The sequence below is a fragment of the Colletotrichum godetiae genome, assembly GCF_030913485.1.
Source record: "Colletotrichum godetiae strain CBS 193.32 chromosome Unknown BDP55scaffold_16, whole genome shotgun sequence".
Taxonomy (NCBI): Eukaryota; Fungi; Ascomycota; class Sordariomycetes; order Glomerellales; family Glomerellaceae; genus Colletotrichum; species Colletotrichum godetiae.
This window is the reverse complement of record NW_026851264.1, coordinates 640,807-663,914: the sequence shown is the minus strand read 5'-3', so window position 1 is coordinate 663,914 and position 23,108 is coordinate 640,807. Positions and strand designations below refer to the sequence as shown.

General features: G+C 50.2%; 9 protein-coding genes across 9 annotated transcripts; 3 read left to right on the top strand and 6 right to left on the bottom strand.

Annotated features, from left to right (window-relative positions):
- Positions 1–1,214: 1,214 nt before the first annotated feature.
- BDP55DRAFT_630974 (putative 1-aminocyclopropane-1-carboxylate oxidase) lies at positions 1,215–2,554 on the bottom strand (the record flags this gene model as incomplete). The annotated part of the gene is made up of 4 exons (XM_060572230.1): positions 1,215–1,534; positions 1,591–1,748; positions 1,825–2,302; positions 2,386–2,554. The coding sequence occupies 4 exons, from the start codon at positions 2,552–2,554 to the stop codon at positions 1,215–1,217; spliced, it is 1,125 nt and encodes a 374-aa protein (XP_060430893.1).
- A 678-nt stretch (positions 2,555–3,232) lies between these two features.
- BDP55DRAFT_550103 (major facilitator superfamily domain-containing protein) lies at positions 3,233–5,130 on the top strand (the record flags this gene model as incomplete). Its single annotated transcript, XM_060568986.1, has 6 exons — positions 3,233–3,437; positions 3,522–3,547; positions 3,602–3,887; positions 3,980–4,394; positions 4,449–4,916; positions 4,971–5,130. The coding sequence occupies 6 exons, from the start codon at positions 3,233–3,235 to the stop codon at positions 5,128–5,130; spliced, it is 1,560 nt and encodes a 519-aa protein (XP_060430892.1).
- A 498-nt stretch (positions 5,131–5,628) lies between these two features.
- Positions 5,629–7,390, top strand: BDP55DRAFT_767602 (thiol-specific monooxygenase; the record flags this gene model as incomplete). The annotated part of the gene is made up of 4 exons (XM_060580994.1): positions 5,629–5,888; positions 5,964–6,558; positions 6,613–6,972; positions 7,025–7,390. The coding sequence occupies exons 1-4, from the start codon at positions 5,752–5,754 to the stop codon at positions 7,388–7,390; spliced, it is 1,458 nt and encodes a 485-aa protein (XP_060430891.1). The 5' UTR covers positions 5,629–5,751.
- Positions 7,391–7,538: 148 nt separating this feature from the next.
- Positions 7,539–9,293, bottom strand: BDP55DRAFT_549831 (cytochrome P450; the record flags this gene model as incomplete). The annotated part of the gene is made up of 5 exons (XM_060568967.1): positions 7,539–7,698; positions 7,756–7,922; positions 7,975–8,289; positions 8,366–9,154; positions 9,216–9,293. 5 exons carry the CDS (start codon positions 9,291–9,293, stop codon positions 7,539–7,541), a joined length of 1,509 nt encoding a protein of 502 aa, XP_060430890.1.
- Positions 9,294–11,125: 1,832 nt separating this feature from the next.
- BDP55DRAFT_523461 (uncharacterized protein) lies at positions 11,126–13,174 on the top strand (the record flags this gene model as incomplete). The annotated part of the gene is made up of 1 exon (XM_060567790.1): positions 11,126–13,174. A coding segment is annotated over one exon (2,049 nt), but the record flags the coding sequence as incomplete, so codon positions are not given.
- A 540-nt stretch (positions 13,175–13,714) lies between these two features.
- Positions 13,715–14,572, bottom strand: BDP55DRAFT_714580 (uncharacterized protein; the record flags this gene model as incomplete). Its single annotated transcript, XM_060578272.1, has 3 exons — positions 13,992–14,572; positions 13,822–13,904; positions 13,715–13,781 (listed from the first exon to the last, which is right to left on the bottom strand). The coding sequence occupies exons 1-3, from the start codon at positions 14,436–14,438 to the stop codon at positions 13,715–13,717; spliced, it is 597 nt and encodes a 198-aa protein (XP_060430888.1). The 5' UTR covers positions 14,439–14,572.
- A 1,109-nt stretch (positions 14,573–15,681) lies between these two features.
- Positions 15,682–17,289, bottom strand: BDP55DRAFT_693148 (major facilitator superfamily domain-containing protein; the record flags this gene model as incomplete). The annotated part of the gene is made up of 3 exons (XM_060577195.1): positions 15,682–15,881; positions 16,121–17,049; positions 17,111–17,289. The coding sequence occupies 3 exons, from the start codon at positions 17,287–17,289 to the stop codon at positions 15,682–15,684; spliced, it is 1,308 nt and encodes a 435-aa protein (XP_060430887.1).
- A 969-nt stretch (positions 17,290–18,258) lies between these two features.
- On the bottom strand, positions 18,259–20,030 carry BDP55DRAFT_608542 (uncharacterized protein; the record flags this gene model as incomplete). Its single annotated transcript, XM_060571140.1, has 2 exons — positions 18,259–19,438; positions 19,517–20,030. The coding sequence occupies 2 exons, from the start codon at positions 20,028–20,030 to the stop codon at positions 18,525–18,527; spliced, it is 1,428 nt and encodes a 475-aa protein (XP_060430886.1). The 3' UTR covers positions 18,259–18,524.
- A 603-nt stretch (positions 20,031–20,633) lies between these two features.
- BDP55DRAFT_630966 (fungal-specific transcription factor domain-containing protein) lies at positions 20,634–22,897 on the bottom strand (the record flags this gene model as incomplete). Its single annotated transcript, XM_060572229.1, has 4 exons — positions 20,634–21,371; positions 21,475–22,075; positions 22,113–22,442; positions 22,569–22,897. 4 exons carry the CDS (start codon positions 22,895–22,897, stop codon positions 20,634–20,636), a joined length of 1,998 nt encoding a protein of 665 aa, XP_060430885.1.
- Between the last annotated feature and the right edge of the window lie 211 nt (positions 22,898–23,108).

Genomic DNA, 23,108 nt, shown 5'->3' with positions numbered 1-23,108 from the left:
GAACGATTCGCGGCCTTCCGCGGCATGCTTTGCATTGCGGGACTCGAGATAACACTGGAGCCTGGCTCATCGGACATAGACGTTAGCAACCAAGAGTAGCGTTATGCATTTTTATCATGTCAAGCAAGCACGTCTAAGAATGGACTTGGAAACAGGGTGAAGTCTGCCTTGTTGTTGTTCGCGAGAAACCAACGTGAGTGTGGTGTCTACCAACGTTAATGTTGCCTCATCAAAATATCGAAAGGAAATGAGCAAATATCGAGCGAAGCACGTAGTTAAACAGATCAAAATTGCCATCCAACAATCGTTATTTGTTTTCCCAAGCGGAAGAGATATCAATTACATGTACCCAACTTCATGCAGCTCCCAGGACTTTCACCCATGTCGCGTCAATCATCCCTTGTTCGCGGCACGATCCACGAAATAATCACGAGATGGGAACGCCATCCCGGTCTCTCTCTATCCTTGGCTTCTTAGGCGTACTGGAGTCGGGCGAGAGCTTATCTTTCATTGTCTGTATAAGGCTTTCTGTGCGAGACAGATCTCCGTTTTCGCGCCGCTGCTCTTTCTCGGCTTTGCGCTCGGCCATTTTTGCTGCTTTGATATCGGCGGGGCCGGGTTCGAACGCTGGGCCGGGGCCGTTATGTGGAGGTCTTTTGTTAGATGCCTCCATGCCTGCGGTGAACGGAATGCCAGACATATTGTAGGTGGGCTCTAGTGTAGTCAAATTTTGAAGAATGCTGTTGTACCTCTCGGTTGCAGAAAATCCTTGATGGAGATTCCAGGTTAATGATTTTTAATGCCCGATGTTGAGTTGGCTGTTTCGTTCCGAGTCGTTGCGTTTGATAAAAGACGAAGGTTGCAAAGTGGCAAGGTTTTCGGCTCAGAAACACATCATGGAATGGGAGTCCCACGCTTTTGTCCGAAATTACTCGGCGACCCCAAGACTGTTCCCCAAGATTTGGTACAATAGTCTCAAATGTTGAAGCATTCTTGTCGGCGGGATCGGCGGTATGGCACTGAATCAAAGGTGCGCCACCATGCACCGCCAAGAAAATCTACGTATTTATGTGACGCGAACGGAGTCAGCATCTACGGCGTACGCAATACTGTATCAACTTGCTCTGCGTGCCTAATTGAGATCAAGACTGAAATGCATAGCCATGAACAAACGGCAATGGTCACAATCTATTGTGTCGACTTTAGCATCAAGCTCAATCAAAGTATGTTGTCTTGACGCCCTTAATGACCTCAAGATCATTGACCAGGTTGTCGCCATTGGACTGGCTCGTGGCGCCAATATTTTTGATGATCCTTTCTCTCACCCATTCCCCCGCCTTCACTGGCTTACCATCACTTCCAAGTACCGCGCCTTCAGTGAGGCCAAGTTTCTGTAGGAGGGGAGATTCCTTGATCGGTATAAGGTCTGTGTCATCTTCTATCCGAACCATGTAGATCACCCCCAGACGATCAATGTGCGCTTGGTCTTTCGGTGGAGCGACCACTCTGTGGATGCTGGACTTCAGATAGCCATCTACGGAAGGGTCAGTGATCACGATGTTTGGGATCTTTAATCACCGCCCCACTTACTCGTGAGGAATTGCAATGCATCGGCAATATTGACAGTAAGCGCATCCGTCTGTGGTCGTACCCACTTCCATGTCCCATCATTTGTGAGGACCTGAAGTGCAGCAACAGGTTGTCGGAAAAGCAAGGTCAAACTACCCATATCCGAATGTCTTGATTCCCTCTGTCAGTATCGGTCACATGTTTGACTTTCCTCATGAATCGATCAGAAATCCAATTTACTGGAGAAATTCTTACCCCTTCAACCAAACACCACCAAGCTTTCGGTTATCCTCTTCACTTCTCGCGTAGTACTTCATGTAGCGGAGATGGTCACCGCTAGACTTCTCATATCGATGCTTCTTAACGAACCACTCTTCGTCTTCGAGGCCAAGTGCCAAGGCGAATATGACTAGAAGTTTCCTCACGATTCTGTCGTTGACGTACCGGGAAAATCTCTCGATTGTTGCCAAGTTTTCTTTCACTACGTTGGGATGTGGTTGCGATGCATGCTCGGGGATGAACTTAGGGATATTGTATATCTCAAAATTGTCCCGAATACCAGGGATCAGCTCCCGGGTCCCCGGGGGTTTCCAACCATTGAAGTTGCCGGCCTCGAGTGCTGCTCTAAACGGTTGCTTGTATTCGTTTGGTAAGCCAAGAACGGTGGAAGCTAGAGCATACTGTTGGTCGATATCTTCCCGGCTGAGTCCGTGATTGATGACGTAAAAGAAGCCTGGATGATGGTACATCAGTTATCAACTCTGTCCAATGAATGTGATAAAAAGGTTTAGGTGTAAACATGAACGGTGGCGGTACCTATCTGTTCAATCGCTCTCGCGAATTCTTCTGCAAGCTCTTGTTTTCCCCCAGGCTTGTCAAACTTGGATAGGTCTAAGGCCACCAGATCTGCCCAATCCAGTTGCTCAGTTGTCTCAGGAGCTTGAACGTAAGGAACTGAAGCTGTCTGTGAGATCGAGGTTGTCATTGTGGCAAAGAAAGAGAGAGGAGAGGCTTGCACTTCCGTGACAGCCTGCTCCACCAAGAATGGCCAGTCTTTGAATTGATATAGTACCTGCAAGGTCTGATGAACAGTGTGGTATATACATAGGATTGCGCGCAGCACGCACCCCATATATCTCACCTTTGAAAGTCCTGCGGTTCAAGGTTCCAAGCACAGCATTGGTAATCCTTAGGCTCCTACTATTATGTCTGTAGACCTCACAATGATGACATGCAGGCTCTGTGTATGGGTGTTGCGTGGTATTGGCCTGGATTATTTGGAAACAGAGCAAAGCCGATGTCGGGATGCTACAACCAGATCACGAATACTGAGGCTTTCCGTTGAATGTTTACAAATGTGCCGTCTTATCTAAAAGTTGGCCCTTGACAGAGGATGCATCGCTGTGGGGCCGAGGCATTCGTCAGGATGGACACAAATGAGGCAATCTGCTAAAAGTGTGTGCGTCGAGGCGTCTCCGGGAGATGGCACCGAAAGAGAAGGCTCTCGGTGTCGCATGGACTATCTTTGCAGTCTTGAAGCCCATTCCGATATCAATTTAAATTTTGTGGTCAACAAGAATTCGACGAGTGTGGGCTGAACCACGTCATGTCTCAAAACTACTCTTGATACTTACGAAGTTATAGAAACCCAGAACCCGTCAGAATGACAGCCGGCAATACCAATGAAAGCCTCCATACGGCCCCCGACGATGAACCTTTTACAACGACAGGAGGAGACGACAAATATGCACCTGAAACGTCCATCAATTTGGAAGCGATTGGAGAGGAAGCTCTTGCCATTGACCATATTGTTGAGAAGCGTGTGCTTCGGAAAATTGATCTTTTTCTGATGCCGGCCATGGTGATAGGTATGTATATGTACCTCTTACACAAAGCCCATGACTCCTCAATACCTACAGGCCAGTATGCTGACAAGGGGCGATGCGATCAAGGCTATGGGTTGGTATACTATGACAAGGTAAGCTCTTGAGAACCGTTCTCAAGTTCGAACACAACTCACAAAAACATGTAGGCAATTCTTGGAAGTGCTGCTCTATTCGGCATGACGGGTGACCTGCACCTGTCCGTAGTCGACACCTCTTTTACGCCACCAAAGACCGATACAACCAGACTGAGTTGGGCGACATCGATCTTCTATTTTGGCCAGCTGATTGGCTCGTACCCGATGACGTACTTGCTTCAACGCTTCAATACTAGATGGATGCTCGGCCCAGTTGTCATGATTTGGGCAGTCATTTGTGCTTCGACGGCGGGAGTGACCACTTGGCAAGGTCTCCTTGTTCAGCGCTTCTTTCTTGGTGAGTTCTTATCACTGAACCAATAATCGATGAGCTGCGATATGATGACAGGTTGCAGCTTAGACTGGCGGTCAACTAATGCTGTGATATAGGATTCACCGAGTCTATCATCCCAACAGCTTTCATGACTACTGTCAGCGGCTATTACACTCAAAGCGAACAAGCGCTCCGCCAGAGTTGGTGGTTTTCCGGAACGGGCTGGTTCACCATTATCGGAAGCGCCCTTAACTACGGGTTTGCTCAAATACAAGGGGGCTCCTTGAATTCATGGCAATACATCTATGTACTCGCTGGAGGTTTAACGTTCCTGTTTGGCATTTGGTGTTTCTTCCTTCCTAACTCTCCCCTGACCGCTTGGTTCCTCAGCCCGGAAGAGCGACTTGTCGCAGTTGAAAGGCTGCGTCAGGGACAGACTGGCGTGAAGAACCAAACTATCAAAATGAGTCAAATAACAGAAGCACTGCTGGATGTCAAGGTTTGGCTAGTTGCTTTGACAATGGCCTCAGGGTAATAGGACTCCGAAGAAGATTCTTCCATAGACGAACACTAACTAGTTATTAGGTATACGGTCAACGGGGCCGTGTCTGGGTTCGGCCCCCTCATTGTTTCAACATTCGGTTACTCGGCTTTGGACAGCATTCTCTTTCAGTTTCCGCTGGGTGCAATTTGCGCAATTGGTATTCCACTGGCTGGTTGGGTTTGCTCCAAGTATCGCAACATCCGGATCCCGGTGCTTATAGGCTGCACTTTACCTGTAATCGCAGGTTTCATCATTATATGGAAATCAGACTGGGGCTATCGACCGGTTGCGCCTGTTGTCGGGTACTCACTGATCGGCTTCTTTGGGCCTGTCGTCAGCTTAACGGTCACTCTGGGTGCCAGCAACGTTGCAGGAGAAACCAAGAAGAGTTATATGGCGTCTGCCGTATTTGTTGCATACTGCGTTGGGAACATTATCGGTCCTCAGCTTGTGAAAAGCGAGACTAAAGCGCAACATTACCCAGAGCTCTGGACGGGGTTGACTATATGGTACGTCAAAACTCGGTCTGGGTTATTAAAACTCTTCTAATAGCAATCTTCTAGCTACTGTATCACTATTCTGTCTGCATCGGGTCTTTATTTCATACTTTCGAGAGAAAATAGGAGGCGAGAGGCTCTGAACCTGGACGAATGTGAGCGAGATAGGCTCGCATTTAAGGACTTAACCGACAAGGAGAACAAGCACTTCAGATACGTTTTGTGATCGTCAAATTTCGACTCACACAGAGTTCTATGTTACATTTCATAATATTGTTGTATTTTTGAATTGATCTTACAAGTTTTCTCAAACATCATCACTGTCGATCGTTGCGGATTTGATCATGAATCGAGAGTTGAAAAAAACCGTTCATGTGAACATTTCTGTTCAAGACGAGATAGATGCAGTGATCACTTGAAAAGAAAATCGCCTTGCAGGCTAAGAGTCGCGTTAGTGCCTGCTCCTAATTCGGGTGAAAGAATTGAAACGTAACACGCGCACTCAATCCGGAGGAGAATCAAGTCCGCGTTGCGTTTTCTTCAGGGGCTGTGATGCAATCACCAACGGACCCCACCCTTATGGGCGGCGTTGGTAAGCTGCACATGTCGATTGAGGGATCTTATCACGACATGTCGGACCATGGCCGACATGAGCTGTTGTTGTAACCGATATCGCCAACGGAGACTCGGGAGGCAGTTCAATGTCCGAAGAGACAATTCAGATGGAACGCTGCGGAGGTGGAATTATGCTTCGGAACTACTTACCAACGCATATTGACGAATGTCGCTCTCAATTTCTCTTTCTCCAAGAATTCAGACCACCGCATAGCGACCTCGGATCTCTAAAATGCCTAAGAAAGTGAGAAGGGTGGCTGTTATTGGGGCCGGTCCGGCTGGGGCCATCGCAACGGACGCTCTGGTGAAGGAACAGGCGTTTGATGTTGTACGCGTCTTCGAACGGCGCGACCTGGCTGGAGGAACCTGGTGAGTAAAGCATCGAAAGACTTAACCTTCATGTCAATTGAGAATTCGAGCAAGATCTGACCTACGAGTCTGCAGGGTCTTTACTCCAGAACTGCCGCCCCGAATCCCGTCCTTGCGCGCCTTAGTCGAACAACGTGCAAATGCCTCCATCGAGATCCCTGGAGGCTTTCCTGCAGAGACGCCGAGATCTGAAAAGAATAACTCTCACCAATTCCGATACTCAGACACTGGTGTTCATGAGACGCTGCACAGCAATATCACACCTGCAGTCATGGCGTTTACGCAAGAGCCAATACCCCAGATCTTGTCCGACCGGACCCTGGCGCAATATGGCCCAGGCGCCCCATTCAGACATCGAGAACTTATTAGAGAATGGGTGGAAGGAATCTTTACTCGTGGGGGCCACGATAAGTTGGTCGAGTTCAGCACCACGGTTGAGCTTGCCGAAAAGAAAGGGGACCAGTGGGTTCTCACGCTGCGAAAGGTGGTGCCGGGAAAGTCAAAGGACTACTGGTGGCAAGAAAGCTTTGATGCGGTGATTGCGGCATCAGGTCATTTCTACTTGCCTTACATCCCCGATATCCCTGGTCTTGTCGAATTCGATGAAAAGTTCCCCGGCAGAATTAAGCACAGCAAGCATTTCCGTGACCCTGAAGAGTTCCGGGACAAGGTATGCTAGCGACCATTGACTTGACATTTCGAGGTCGGAGCTAATTTTCCACAGAAAGTCATTATTGTCGGAGGCTCTGTTTCTGCATTTGATGCGCTACACGACATTCGACTGGTCTCTCAAAAGCCAGTCATTGCATCTCTCAGAGAACCACTGGCCGCATTCGGGTGGGCGCCTTTCACCCACCCCGATATTGCCATCAAGCCACAGCTCATCAATTTCTGTCCTAAAAGTGGACATATCACGTTTAGTGACGGAAGTAGCGTGGATGGTGTCGATGCCGTCGTCTTTGCGACGGGTTATGACTTTAGCTTCCCATTTTTGCCCAAGCAGAAGGTGGAGAACAGGCGAGTTCCTGGACTTTACCAGCATGTCTTCAACACCAATGATCCCACCCTTGCATTCGTTGGAATGGTGAGCTTTCAGCACTACGTGTCTGGAGAACTGGTGACTGACTCACACGTAGGTAACTGGCGGCTTTACTTTTCGCGTCTTCGAGTGGCAGGCCGTCGCAGCAGCACGAGTCTTTGCGGGCCGCGCGAAGTTGCCCCCTCGACTTGAGCAGGAAAAGTGGGAAAAGGACAGGTTGGCGTACAAAGGCGACGGCGTTCCCTTCTTCACTCTGGCACCCGACTTTGAGCAATACTTTGAGGCATTGCGGGCAATCGCCGGTGAGCCTGCGCAGGGGACTACAGGCAGAGTTTTGCCAAAGTTCGACCCAAAGTGGCTCGAAGCGTTCTCAGAGGTTCTCGACGCCAGAATTGAGTGGTGGAAGAAAGAGACTAAGAAGGCTGAAGATCAATTGAAGCTTGCGTTCAAGTCGAAGCTGTAGAGACAAGAAAAATGGTATTATGCACTAGGTATTTAAGTGTTTTCAATCTTGTCGTCGTTTGAAGCCAAAACCGTATGTAAGCCCGTGGACAAAAGCTTCCGCAAGCGATGCAAGGTGCGTTGTTTGAGATTCCCCTTGAGACCAGCTCTCACTCTGCCTTCCGAGGTGTTAATCTCACGTTGAGAGGACCCTTTTTCCATAAGCCAAATAGCTGTTGATCTGTCCAGTTCTTGCTGTCGTCCGCAATTTGCATATCGAAGTTCCAAATGACTCTTGCAAGGATGACTCGCATCTCAGACATGGCCAGACTGTGAGAATCAAGTCAGTACTGTTTCATGTTCCACAAATTATTTAGGTTCACGTACTTCCGGCCGATGCAGTTTCGAGGACCAAAAGAGAATGGCTGAAGTGCCGCTCTATCATCATTCTCGAAGCGCGAATCTCCAAGCCACCTTTCAGGGATGAAAGAGTTGGGCTCTACGAAATACTTCTCGTTGTGGTACATGGGCCATTGAGAGACCATCACTCTCGTCTGTTTGGACTTGATTAGCAACACAATACCTGTAGACTCGGAAGAAACTTACACCAGCAGGCACGAATCTCTCGCAGATGTAGTCACCACCCGGCTTCACAACTCGAGTGAGGCCCATTGGAACGACTGGGTAGACGCGCATACTCTCGTCGAGTACTGCGAGCATGTAACGGAGTTTTTGACCGCTGAGAACGTCAATTTCTTGCTCCGAGCTGAATGAAGTGCGGACTTCTTGTGTCAATTTGGTCATGGCTCCGGGGTGCATGGTGAGGAAGTAAGTCACTCCCGAAAGCACTGATGCCGTCGTCTCTGAGCCGGCGATGATCAAAGTATCTGCAGTTTGCTCAATCTCCGGTTTTGACATTGCCTAAACAACAATTCTGTCAGTTTCGCTACCCTGATGTATGGAACACGATATAACAGAGGTTATGGGCCAGACTTACCAAGGGGCCTTCCTTCATCATCATAGACTGGACAAAGTCGGGCCTTGATTCCCCCAGTGCCATGCGACGTTGAACCTTCTCCTGGCTCATATCATTGTGGAACTTTGTCTTGTTCTTCAATTCTTTCGGAATCAACCACTTGGCAAATGGACGCGTAATCCAATACCTCTGGAACTGATTCCGCCATACACCAGCATGGATGTTGTCGAAAATGATCGACACCCAAGGGTGATAGTCCGAATTCTCAAGACAACCAAATGGCTCACCAAAAGCCAGATCTCCGATGATATCAAAGGTTGTCCAATTATACCAGGAAACCATGTTCAGCGCCTTTCCTCCGTCCTCGCAATTCTCATGAAGTCGCCGAATTAACAAGTCGATCTGCGTTTGGATGAGAGGTTGCTGATCGACCATAGCCTGGGCGGAGAATCCGTGGGCCAGAACGCGGCGAATACGTGCATGATCCTCGCGGCCAGAGTTGATGATGCTGTGAGGCTTGTATCTGGCGTTGACGGGGTCTTTGTAGTTCTCCATGCCACCGCCACCCTTGCTGTGGCCCATCAAGTCCTTGAAAGCGCGCGGATCGGCCCAGTCAATCGTGTCTGGGCCGAGCCTAACAACTGGTCCGTATTTGTTGTGAAGCTCTGCCAGTCTCTTGTGAGCTTTACCACTGGTGATCATTCGGCTGAGCGGGATCCGAGTAGCGGCATGGAGCTTCGGGCCAGGGTAGTCTTTGAGTGGGTGGAAGTAAATATTGTAGACCACCCTTGAGATCAGACGGAAAACCCCCTGTGTCGCCGATCAACATGTGACTTTCTAACATCAATGTAACAACTCCGCCAAGACTCACCAAAGCAGCGAGGACGATTGGCAAAGCGACTGCGAGCCGCACGTTACCTAAAGTTGAGATATCGTGTGGAATAATCATGGTGAATGTTGTAGCGTTGTTAGCAAATTGCCCGATGGTTGGCTAGTTGGTTCTGACAGGAAGTGAACTCTTTCTGCCCAATACTTTCCCATGATATTAGCGGGATGGTCAGCAGCTTATATCTGCCCGAATGCAGACGAACAACTTGTTTCCGGGTGCATGCTCGCCGAAGACGCGAAAGACACGTTTACGACCGGAGCCGAGCCCGCCCCGGGGATGAACGGTGTAACCTCCAGCCAATTGAAGCAGTGCGGCTTCCCGTCCGATGATCCCCAGTGACGTTGCACAGCGAAATGTCGAGGCGGGGGAGTAGTGTTTGTTGGGGGCTTGAGCGTAGAACGGCATTTGGGATGGTGGGACGGCGTTTCATGGCCACACACATCTGACGGCGCTGACCATGAGGGCGCGGATTTCGGGCTGCTGGAGGCTCCCGGATCATGGTCTAATGTATGCCTCGCCTAACTTGTTCTACGCGAGGACGCTGTTGAGTGTAGCGTTGGTACGAGCGAGGGTGCGAATGCGAATGCTGGAATACGATGGGTGAAAGTGGCAAGAACTGTTTTGAGACGGGCTTGCACTGATGTTGGCGCGAGTCGTTTAGATGACAGCTCCTTGCCCGCCAGACGCACATGGAGCTTGATGATCTTCAGGGTCACGTACCTACGAATACTCGCGCCCCCGAACGAGTGTTGCCGGCGTAGCGCGGAGTGCATATGCAAGGGCACGGCGCGGGGTTGGGAGAGATGGCAGACTCTCCGCCGGCAGGAATTGGAGATGTCTTCGGCCCCGAATATTCCCCTCCGTGGCACCGATGCCCGGATTGCTGCAGAGCCACGGTTTGTGGCAACGTTGCTGACAAGTGACTAAATCGGCAAGGTTGTGCCACATCAACAGAGTTATGTTCAGCTGAGGCGGCGTACAGGCTGATGCGCTAGAATTCGCGGCATCAGCGCTGAACAGCTGACATGTCGACACTTTGAAGAACGTTTACATGCTCGCATTGTGACTCTTCCTGGAGCACAGCCGACGCCGTTAGTCGTGAGAGACAATCGTGGACCACCGAACTTTCCTGGTTCTAAGGGCGAAATGCCCGCTGAAAAGCCCCACATGGAGGCAAACCATGTCAGGTTCCCAGAGCTTGTGGGCAACCGAATTCTCTTCTTACGTATTGGGCTGTGCGCACAATGACTTTCACCTAACTTAGAGACAGACTCAAGGTTCATCGGGGAGGTTCCTTCGGAAAGTGCGGGTTATCAGAAACCCCCCCGAACCCTTCAACGGACTTTGGACTATACACGATTAGTCTTGGTCGGGAAATCCATCCTTCAATTCTCAATCAAGGCCACCCGAGAATCTATGCCATATCTTCCCGCATCACTTGCCCAGTTTCAACTTTCAGCATCAGCCTCACTGAGGCGATATGGGCGCTTTGGCCAGTTGACCCCAGCAGGGAATGCTGCTGACTACACAGCATCAATAGACCCATGAGCTCTTCTCAACACTTAACAGCTTGGCGACACGTGATGAGACACTTCCAGATTCATCGCAATCTTAGGGGGTTTGCAATCCCAGGATACGAGGTCTCGAAAAGGAGTAGCCTCAGCAATACTCTACTGCTTCACCTTTCCATTGTCGGTCACTTGAGGTCAGAGTTCCAAGCCTCAGACTGCCGAAGAGTGAGAGACCTTTGAGGAACAATACGTCCCCGCCGCAATCACGCCTGGAGGATCTGAGTGACCGGGAACGCCGGCCGAAGCGTCATGGAGACTGCGTTCAAGCGCAAACCCCTGCCGGGCCCTCCGCCGGGTCCTCCGCTGCCCCCAAACTTTGACCCTTTTCCCCAACGTCAGCGCCCTCTCCGCGCCGCCCGATCGACGCCGAATATTCGGCAGTCTGTAGCAACATCAATCTACGATCCTCCGCCTGCCTATGAGGAGTTCCCTGGAGTCGACGCCAACGGGCGTCTGGCTTTCGCTGCTCCTACCCCAGATTTCGGACCCAGCAGGATTCCATCACCAGGTCCGGCAACCCCGGGATCACACTTTTCTCCCGCAATTCCTCCCGTCGCTGCCCATAAGGAGTATACAACTTATCGACCATCACCGCCACCTTCACTCGTGGGAGATAAAAATGCTTCGCCTACACCGACCCTTCAAGGACCATCCTTTCCTGGCCCCTCATCAGCCCAGACGTTCCCAGTGGCAGGCTACCGCCCTTCTCCATCGCCAACACCATCTAGCCCTGGATATTTCTTCCCTGGCCCTCCTATAACGGCAGAAACATTCCCATTAGCACATCGACCCCCCTTGTCTCCCAATTACCCCTTATCAGAAACCGCATTAACAAACTCCCAATCAACAGAAAAGACCTTCTGGCAGACAGCTCTAGACGAAACAAAGTATTTTGCGGGTGGGCTGATAAGTCATCCGTTTGAATATACCAAACACTACTCCATCCTCCGCCATTCAGGCGCCCTTGTATGGTACCGCGGCCCGTCAACCTCCGTCACCGTCACAGTCTTCTCTGACGCTCCTCTGCCACCTACGCGGACAATATGGCTCCAGCAAAAGGGCTTCTCAGGGAACATGGGCATGAACTTGAAGTCCCTCGTCGGCGCAAACACATCATGGCTCGATGTAACACCTTCCACGCAGGGGAAGCCAGCAGCCATGGCCGAAGGCGACGAAAGAGGTTGCCAGCGCGATATGAAGAAGTTTCTCAAGAAAGCGCCCAAGAATCTGGCGAAGCATGTGCCGAGGGAGACACACGTCGTGCGCATTCCTGCCGCTGCGGATGATGGGTACTTCCGGCTCGTGCTATGCGCTGAAGGCGGCGGGGATGGGAGCAAGAGGAAAGTTCTTTGCCCTAGTCCCGTCTTCCGCGTCGCGAGTACGTCAACGGATATGAGTGTTACCCGTGGCGCAAGCTTTGCCAGTATGCCACTGGAGCTTGGGATCAAGGCGGGCTCTGTCGTCGCGACGACTGTTGTCAATAAGTACATCGGACCAGCTGCCGCCGTAGTGCAGTCTAGAACGAAGAAGATCTCGCAAGCAAAGTTTGTCACAAAGCATGCTGCTCACATCGCATATGCCAAGTCGGGCATAGAAAAGTCCGGTATCAAGACGCATGTTACGGCATACGAGGAGCAATATGCCAGCACGAGAGGCGGAGGATACGATGCCTGGCAATCTGGTGAAGGTGGTTTCCAAGAGGCGCCTCCCGAAGTCATCGGTGCCGACTCCGGTCCTACCGACCCATTTCCAATCAAGTTTGACGGCAGAGTTGTTCGCGGTACAGGAAGGGGAGGCATGGAACTTGGTATCCCGACAGCGAATCTTGAGGGCGTACCCGAAGACGTGAGGATGCGAATGCGCGGCGTCTACTTTGGCTGGGCAAGAGTCGTTCCGCGCTCTGGATTGGAAGCGATATCGACAGACTGGCACGAGAGCATCATCACCGTCGGCCCTGCCCCGTACGCCACACCACGGGTAGCCGCCAAGAACGTCGCCACGGTACATATGATCCACGAATTTGGCGGCGCTCTCTTCCTCGACACGAAACTCAAGGTTCTTGTCATGGGCCAGTTGCGGGTGTCTGCGCCTCCTGTTGCTGGTTCCGAGGCTGCGCTCGAGGCCTACGGTGCGGATGTCTTACTTGCTGTGGCTAGTCTGAGTCGTGACAACTGGTGCCCGATCGAGACGCGGGAGCGGATGAGAACCATGCGGAGCGAAATGAGTCTGGCTGATCGATACGTTGAAACGAGGGAGAGAGTTCAAAAGCAGGTAGATCGCATACCGGTTCATTTGGCTGGTGTGAGAACGGAAGGGGCTACGTTGAGAGATCGGGCATATGGGAATGGAGGGATTTGGATCCCAAGATGATGCATGTGTTCACCTGGTGGGGGTGATTAGGATTCTCCTTGTGCCACATGTAGTATTCACTCCGTGCCCCTATAGATCGGGCATATAGACACTTTGAAACTAGACGTTTAATATTCTGCTTACCCACAACCTTTAGGTACCTTGCTGAACAGGCAGGTACCGACCGTCCTTTTAACAAGCGACGCTGCATAAATTGTCAACACATATACACTACAAGGTAGCCCATGGGGGTCCCGGCAATTCTATTCTTGTCACCGGCTAGGAGGCGTCCCCCTGGGTCAGGGGCCCAGGTTAGTCTGGCAAAGTAGTGGGAGGGTTAATGATCCAAGCATCAATATACACTCGACTGCAGGCTCCGACTTCAATTCCCAGCATGAGCACCAATGGATATAGCTACACCGGTGGTGAGCTATCTAATTATTTCGAGGCCTCTTCATAACCATGCAAGCAAATACCACTCTCGATGGGACAATACATTCACCAAATTACAATTTGAAGTCTCTGATCATTTCCTACTATCTCCGTGACGCCAGGTCTACATCAACCTGTCACGGTCTCGTGGCCAAATTCCTTCACACCGCTCTGAAATCTTTTCCCAGGACCATAGCTTGAATATCCATCACACAGGCAGTTCTTCATAGTCTTACTGTGGCAGGACGTTGTTCTCGATGACGTTCCAACAGTGATCGCAAAGTTCATGACTCTGAATATCATTGATCGTCTTGGCGACCTGTTTGAGAGAACAGTTAGCATCCTGATGGATCCGTCGTGTAGGACGATACTCTTGGAGACGAGCAGTTTAGAGAATGGTACTTACCTCATATAAGCAGCCAAGCTTCTCCTTTTTGCCAATCTGGCCTATGCCCTTTGTACCCACAACGTCAATCAGGCACTTGGCAGACGTGAAGCCGAGCTCAACTCCGCATCTCACAACGTGGCATCCGTCAATCACGAGGCTATCGTCCTCTTCGAGCAACTTCTGCTCGGCTTCATCGAGCTCAACCCATATGGCTTTCCCAGCCTCGCTCAAAACATCAATAACATCGGAGAGGAAGTCCAGAAAATCGTCCCAGATCCCCGGCACTGGAGCAGGTGCTGGCCTGGGTGAACGGGAAATATAATTTGGAGCAACGCCCATTAAGAGCGAAAGCATGGAGAGAAAAGCGAAAAGGGACATGCAGGCCCTCATCTTGCGTGTAGTACAACTGGTAGATTGTGCCACGTAGTCAAATGATGTTTGGTCCTGTCGCAAATCCAGGCCCATTTGCCCGAAAAATAGTCTTTTCTCATGGAAGAATCATCGCCTTTTATGTTAAAATTTTGCATCCTCTGTCCAAATCGATCGTGCGTTTGTCGTGCTTTAGAATGACCTATTTTGAGACCCGCGAGCCTTCAAACCCTCGTGAATAAAAAGCACCTCTCAACTCCAACATTTTTATCACGCGGAGCCGATATCTTCTATTTTTGCCCCAGCCTGCTTCTGAGCTGACTCTCCGAATGCGGGCTATTTCCCTTTGCACCGGCAGAGGTGGCTGTGCGGATCCTTCCCAAACGAGGCTGCGATGAACCAGATAGCTACCCGCCCATGTACTTGCATATAAGCGCCAGAGATGTTATGACAGCGCATACAGATTTCTGTTGGTTTCCGCTTTGGCGGCATGAAAAGTATAGTTGGGTGTTCTGAGCCATTGCAAGTCTTTTTCCAAAGACTCACAGTACACATTCTTCCGTCACTCTAGCAAATTAAGGCAATGCTCTGCTCTGGAGTCGCGCCGATAGCTCCACTGATCACTAATGCAATTATTAGTCTAACTTGGATTCTGTATCATGACGCCTTCGGATTTGACTCCACACCAAGCCTGCGTATAAGGCTGTGTGTCGTGTGAAGGTTGTGTGCACATGTACTCATGTGTACATCCGTGACACTGGCTAGATGCCTGCCTGCCATGCCGGCTATGTTACCGTAACCGAGGTACATTTTAGGGACTTTTAGTTATGTCCGTACATTCTGTGAGTAAGACGACGCTGGCTCGGGTTGGGTAGGTGCATGTGTGTTGGTTGATACCACACTTGCCCGCAGCAGCGGGCCCGGCCCTTCAAACTTGGGCAAAGCTAGACTTCCCAACAAGACCAACAAAACGATCATCAATTCAGCCATTATTCTTTGACCTCTTCAGGCTGTGACATCTATAATTAATTGCTCTATTTGCTAGTCCTGAGCCTTCTAATTTCCCAGGTTTCCCAAATCTCATTTCAAGACTTCTATGCATCTAATGTCTACTTAGTCTCTTCCAGAAGCAGCTACCTCGGTGATGGTGGCAACAACGTTTACATCCTCATGTATGCACGCACTACCATTTCTAAAGCACAAAAAGATAGAATCGAAACCAGAAAATGGGATGCAAATCAGGCGCAAAATGAATAGTGTGTGCGCAAGCTCTGAATGCCCACCTTACCCTGTCTGCTCCAAGGCTCTCGGTCACCACGAAAGTTTCCAAGCCCGAAGCTTAAGCAGTCACAAACTTGCTTCTTTGTCTCAATTTCCCGCCGTACTTGAAAAGAAGCCAGGGGATGGGTATCAGGGGCAGTGAGAGGAATGCAAATACGCTGCCAGCCCAGTGCACTCCCAATTTCTCATACATCTGAATGGTGAACAGGGGAAAGACGGCTCCCAAGGTGTATCGAAGAATGCCATTTGCGGCAAGGGCTAGAGAAAAAGATTAGTATTCTTTTCAACGAAAAAGGAGGTCTTCCATAATGAGGTAGATTAGCTCACCGGATGCCGCGGCTTTCTGGCCATAAAAGTCGACCATGTAGGTGATAACCGACAACTTGAGTGAGTTAGCCAAAGTCTCCGACCGAAATCAGGAGTTTCAGAACTCACAAATAGACAAAAAGCACCAAGCCCAAAAGGGATGCCAGCCGCAACCAAAGCAGCCCAGTGACCTCCACGGTGTGCTTCCCAGGCATACCAGAACAATCCCACAGGGAGAGCGACGCTACCAACAAGCGCTGCATACAGCCGCTGCTCTGGATATCCTTTGCCAGCCTGAATGGCGGGTACTCTGAACTTCGCATCGAGAAACGCAAAGACGAATGTAGCGAGGAAATATCCAATAATGATACTGAAGAAGCTCAATCCAACTTCCCTCAGATTAAATCCGTAGTACTTCTGGAGGACATAGGAACAGCTGCCGAAATAGCTGAAGATCATGGCATAGGCGAAAGCTGTGTAGATGGCAAGCGACGAAACAATGACCTCAGTCAGCAGCATCTTCGTCGGTCTCATTACCGCGGTCCGCACAATGCTGCCAAGTCGTACGAGAGTGATGGGTTCTTCTCCCGACTCTTTGCGCAGAATCCAGGCTTTTGATGTCTCCTTCATCAACATGGCGCCAACCCAGATCGGCGCGCCAACCATGAGGAGAACATATTGTGTCCATCTCCAGTTGTTATCTCTGTCGTTTAAGGTGTAAGCACCAGCCAAGGGCCCCAATGTTGGCCCCAGAAACGGGCCAAGAATATACAACAGTGATGCGCCACCCCCTTTGCCGAGTTCCCAAACGTCTGCAATGGTTCCGGCACCGACAGCGATACCGGCTGATCCCAGTGTCCCGGCTATGAAGCGACAGGCGAGGAGACCAGAGAAGGTAGTTACCGCCGACGCACCCCCGAGGAACGCGAGGAGAAATGTGCAGGACCCAGCGTAAATCCACTTGCGACCAATGACTTCGGAAAACGGTGCGATGAAGAGGGGGCCGATGGCGAGGCCGAGTGTGTAGAGCGTCAAAGGGAGGATAGACTTCGTGCGTGAGACGGAGAACTCTTGCATTATGAGACTTGTCGCGGGGACTGTTATTGAGGTTGCGAATGTGCTGTGAGATCTCTCATGTTAGATTCAAGAACAACCAAAGTGGGAGTTGGAGTCAAACCGACATCTCAAATGCTAAGAAGCATGGAATCGCCGTGTGAAAGAGCTTTGACGGAAAGCTCCAGTTCTTGGGATTTCTTGATTCGCGAGGGTCGTCCCATGAAAGCCGTTGTTGGTCACCATCTTTGAAGGAGGTGCTGTCCTCGCCGGCCTTTTTTTCAACATCTTCTTCTGGGCGGTCCATCACCGTAGGTTTAGTGGAAGATGCTTGGCTTGTTGTGCTCATTTCGTAGCGGTGATGGTGCCTTATGCAGACTTCTGCGGGTGTTTGAGATGAGGGGATGCTTGGCCTATCTACGACCCAATGCCACAGCCCTGGGACAAGTAAATCTATATACCAGGCAGGATCGGGATAAGATCTGTCGAGAGGATTGGGATATCGGCGTCTGGCGGTGTTGAACTCCGTGTCATTGATTACCTTTCCGGAATTCGGATGGCAGGTGGGCTTGACCAGCTGTTCATACTGAAGACTTCAAAGTTAAAAGAGCGGACGACCGACTCTTGTCAATGATTCATATCTCTTCGGTGTAAGCGCTACCTCAATTGTGGTTGCCATGCCCCTCGGCCTATGGGTATTGTGGTTGTTAAGGGATTACTGATCTCTTGTGACAAGGAATATACCGGTGGGATATCTAGCGGTGGGATGAAGCAATGAGAAGAGTCTGCAATGAAGTTGAGTTGAGAAATCGTGGCCCGAACATTGACTTTGAAAGTTGAAAGTCACGATACACAACTTTTGATTGTGAGAACTACAACTTTTCTTCTTTTTCTCTCAAGATCCTTTTCCAGACCATTGGACCCTTCGTAACAACCCGAGACCAGCATCGTGTGTATCTAACTGGAGCTTGTGAATTGGCATACCGTTACTGATTAGTGAACAGGTCCTCGGCTGGCGCAACGGGGCTAGTGTCCCAGGAATTCGCCAATCTAGACTCTGAAAGCAATGAGAAAATTGGATCATGTCTTTGGTGCATAGTAAGCAGCATAAGGATTTGGGGTCTGGTTGGCTCACGGCCCTAGTCTCGGCCGCTAAATGAGCTCACTGCCAACGTTGATGTCGTCTTACTAGTACGGCCAGGACCCGAGCTCGGAGCAAATTACATAAGTTGAAGACATGAAGAGCTCAGAATGTTTCTTCTCACAAATTTTCAGCCTGGGTCATAAGCGCAGAGCTGACTATGGCAGGCTTTCCTCAACAATTTTGGCATGTTGCTTTCTGCCTCCCCTTTATCACGTAATATCTACTTTCTGATCCTTACATGTAACCTGGGTGAGTTGCCGGTATTAGGAACTCCGGGTGTACGTTACTTGTGAACAATCGGTGCAATTCGGGTGTATGACGCAGACCGTAGAATCGAGGGAGATGAAGATTTTCAACGTCTCCTTAGCTGTTTAAAATTGGCTCCCTGTATCAAACTTCTATGCCACAACAACATCCCCAACTGACAGAGGCGCAATAGCTTTCGACAAGTCAGCGTCACGTTGAGGCTGCAGGCGCGACTGGACCTGGTTCGCAAATTCACTTTCCAACTGGCTAATCATCCCCACGATATCATAATCCCAGATCTTATGTGATCTTTCAGTGAGGTCTTTGAGACACTTGTCCCAGTCACACACAGTGTCTGGGTGGTTCCATTCGTAAATCTCGCAGGCATCGCGGCTGCTCCTCACCAACCACTTCCCACGAGGCGGGCGAACAATATCATAAGCCCGGAACATGGCTTCTAGAAGGTTGCTCTTGTCCACCTGCCTAGGACTTGGTAGATGTTGCAGTATTTTCGTGCCCTTGTGGAGAAGAGTGGCCAAAGCGAGGGCATCTTCGACGCCCATACCCGCGCCAGCTCCGTGATGAGGAGTGGAGGCATGAGCGGCATCCCCCGCAAGACAAAGCCTCCCTTTGACGAAAGTTGGAGCAGGATAGTCGTAAGTATCGAAGATGGCCCATTTGGTAACCTCATCTGGCAGCAAGTTGATGAGATTCTTGACCGTGGGGCCCCAGTCCTTGAATACTGCAACAACTTCTTTCCTCGAGGTGAGACTGGTCATTTTGGCGACTCCCTCGCCCATACTGTCCCAGTCCGTGGTATCATCTGCGAATGCCACGAAGTTGAGGATAGTACCAGCTGCCAACGGGAAATGCAGGACATGAGCTCGCGGCCCAGTGTGACAATGCTCGTTGAAAGCTTTGAAGCTTCCAATGGCGGCTACTGCACGATCCATGGGTATCAAAGCCCGGTAGGCAACTTTGTGGCTGGAATGAGGGTATGCGGCGGGACTGTCTGGTCCAAGAACCAACTGTCGGACTTTGGACTTGATGCCGTCGCATCCAATAACTTGTAAGCATCAGCAACAAGGACACTAGATATGTGGAATAGTATTCAAATCTGACATCAATGACTGGCAAGACTTACCTGCATCGGCGCTAGAGGTGGTGCCGTCCTGGAAGTGCAAGAGCACCTTCTCTCCCTCTTCTTGATCGGTCACATTCACCAATCTCTTACGGAATTCGACCACATCTTCGGGAATAAACTTGACCAGCTCGTCTAGGAGATGGGCGCGATGACACCCAATGAAACCCTCGTGTCCGATGTCAAGATTATATAGTGGCATGTCATCTTTTTCAGGGTGGGCTTCGTCCCAGTTGTATCCATCATTAAATCGGAGGAACTCCTCGGGCTCGTTTTCATTCTCGCCGTTGTGCGTGGCAACAGCGTCAACAGCTTTCTCAATGGAAGGGCTCAGCAGAGCCATGGCCTGCCTGGCGTTGGAGGTGAAGCCAATTCCGGCACCAATCTCGCGGAAGGAGCGTGACTGTTCGTATATCTTGACAGGAATGTTCCGCTCGAGCAAACCTAACGCCGTGATGAGACCTACTATACCACCGCCGACGATGGCAATCTCGAACTTGTCGTTGGTATTCGGCATTATTTTTTATAGATTGGTCAAATTAGCTGGATTGATATTCTAGGAGAATGTGATAGTCAATGGTCAACAGGTGTGAAGTGAGGAACACCGCGGAGGTATAATCTCCTTTTTAGGGGTCATTTTGCAGTCGAAGGCGCTTACTCATTTGATTGCACATGTGATGTCAACCTTTGAATCATGTTAGGTGCACGGCCTGAAACATCGGAGTTCGCGGTCTTCCTGTCCGGCGGATGATGACTTCATCCAAACATTGATGAGGGGAATGACGGCCTCTCCGACGGATTTCGGCGTTTGTACCGCCTTCGTGGCCCATTAACATCGTCACAACACTTTCGGTCGGAAGGGATGGAGATAGATCTGAAGTCCATCCAGAATTCCCCCTCAACAATGCGAGTATGCCATGTACAAATCTCAAGGCAGCTGATGCTGCCCGCCTTCAACTTAGTGATATACTCTAATGACTAGCAATTTGCCGTGTAGTATATTGCCTCCGAAAGCTAGACGCACTACGGTTGAAGTAAGGTAAGCGGCCAAGCTCAAAGCGAATGTGACGTGAAAGATCAATGTTGACATCCACCATTTTTCATTTGATCCCCGGATTCTTTAGCCTCCCATACCATGTTCCTCGATTAACAGGTCCATTATGGAGTCAGGCGTCGCCAAGACATCCTCATATCCAGATTGAGGCAGTTCTAGCTTTGAGATACCTTGGCAAAGTCCATTTACAGTCTTGAACTCTCCCAACGCTTCATCCATAGTCCTGATGTCATCTTCCAACGGCATACCACGTGATTGAAACCTGACCAGGGCTTCCCGACATAAATAAAGAGGCGCTGGTGTAAATGGGTGAATCTGACAAAGGTTGAAGTCGGAAAGTAAAATATTTGATAGGCGCATGATCTCTTTAGCTGCGGCTAGAGCTCGTTCCTCAAAGCCGACGACGAGATGATCGTACTCTGCAGTGGTATCGGGTGTTGTTGCGGCTACGTCAAACAACGACAATGAAGCCACATGAGCGATTATCCTAGCAAGAAATGTTACAGAACCGGTTCGATGAGATACGGGGAGGCTCTGCAGACGGGAGATTTGACGCGCGACAACTGAGTCTAGAAATATTTGGCGCTCCCAAAACTGAGCAGACGTATTACCACACTCATGCCCAGCCTTTGATCGATTCCTATGAGCTTGTATTTTTCCCGAAAATGAGATGGAGAGAATAAACTCCATGAACGGAGATTGCTTTGCCGGTGTCTGTAACTCTATTGCTTCTGAGAGAAAGGGAGAGACAGTTGGCGCTCGACTTTGAAATGCGTCTTCAGAACAGGGAAGCCGAGTATCGATCTGAAAACACCCATAGTCAGTCCAAATGATTGACGCCGCAGTTTCAATTAGATTTGAGAAGAAGTGTGCACATAAGAATGACAGATGGGGAAAGGGGACATACCTCAGATTCAGAGAACGTCCGAGGCAGATCATGGACCAAGCAAATGATAGTGTCCAAACACAATGACATCCAGAAAGTCCTTCTCTTCTCCTCATTCTTGACAAATAGTTCTGCATCTTTACCTAATCTTGAGGCTTTGTCGCAGCCTGCATCTATACTACCTAGGCGCATGAGTTGTACCAAGCGCATTGCTCGCCCTGTACTCACCCATGCACGATGGAACCCAACTTGCATCAGCTCATACAATGATATGAGAATCCACGCCTGTGTCTGTTTCAATAGACTCTCTTCTTTCTCCACTGGACTGTCAAGATAGTCCAGACTCCTGAGCCGTTCGAGTGCTTCGCGATACATGTTGTCGCTTAAGTGTTGGAACTGTGGCGAAAGCGAAGACGCCATTGCCCACATTGCATAATGTAAACATGTATGTGAAAGTTTCATCCTGTCTGACGCAGAACGGTCGTTTGGCGGTGGCCCTTTCTCGACTTCCTTCGACTTCCGAACGAACGAGGATTGGTGTAAGAAAGGTGTGAATGAGTGAACTCGGTCGAAGTAGAGTTGGTTACTGTATCTCATGTTCAGCGACAAGATGCCTTCCAGGCTACTGTGTCAGCAAGTCTCCTGGGATAGGTACTCACAGATCAGCCCTCATCAACGGCTCTATTTCTCGAAAGGCCGAGTCTGAAGGCCCCTCAATCATAGCAGTCGGATCTGCGCCCGCATATTGGAAGGTGTCCTCGGCAATGATAGATAGTGGAGTGAAGTCTACTGGTCCGGGTGTCTGAATCGGGATATCTGAACGACCCTGGTTGGTCAAGTCCACATCGGGGAGAGACGCGAAGAAGTCTGTAACACCAGACAAAGTTCCCTGGGGACTACCAACACCGGATTCATCAGGGTCTGAGCTTGAAGAAAACTCGTAGTCTCTTCTTGGGCCTTTCCTCCCTTCGGTAGAACCCTTTCCCCCACTTTTCGCAAGACGCCGTTCGAGAGTTGCTACATACACTCATCCTGTCAGTGTCTTGAGTAGAATCGCTGAAATGCGTCACTCCAATATATCGAGCCCTCTGATCCCGCAAAAAGAAGTTGCTTACTGACCGATTCTTGATTGTAGCACTTTGAGATGATCTCTCTTGGATAACTGAGGTGGGGCACTTCGGCAACGTACACCTGCACGAACACACCCGCCGCAAGGCTGCTTTCGGTCACACCTGAGCTTGCGATTTTGACACTGTCGACAGCTCAGATCAGGGCTGCGGCGGATATCACGGCTCGTTGCCGGGCTGTTGGTCGTTTCGATATCGCCCGTTGTCGATGCTGCCGCGGAACGGGGCGGCGTTGGGCCATTCGATCCGGCTTTCGGGTGCGACTGGCATAAGACGCCACGTTCGAAGCAAGGGAGACAGAAGTTATTCCCGTCCATTGATGTAGTGGAAGGCGTTGTTCGAAGATGGTATTGTGCTCAACGTAGCGTCAAGCCGGGACCATGAACTGAACAAACTTGCGCCGACCAGAATGTTGAATGCACGTCAATCATGATGCCCACATCGAGCCACCAAGAAGTGGTTATGTATGCCACATAGCTGTCGGGTTCCTCATCGTTTGCCACTCTAGCGGCGTGATCTAAGGTGAGA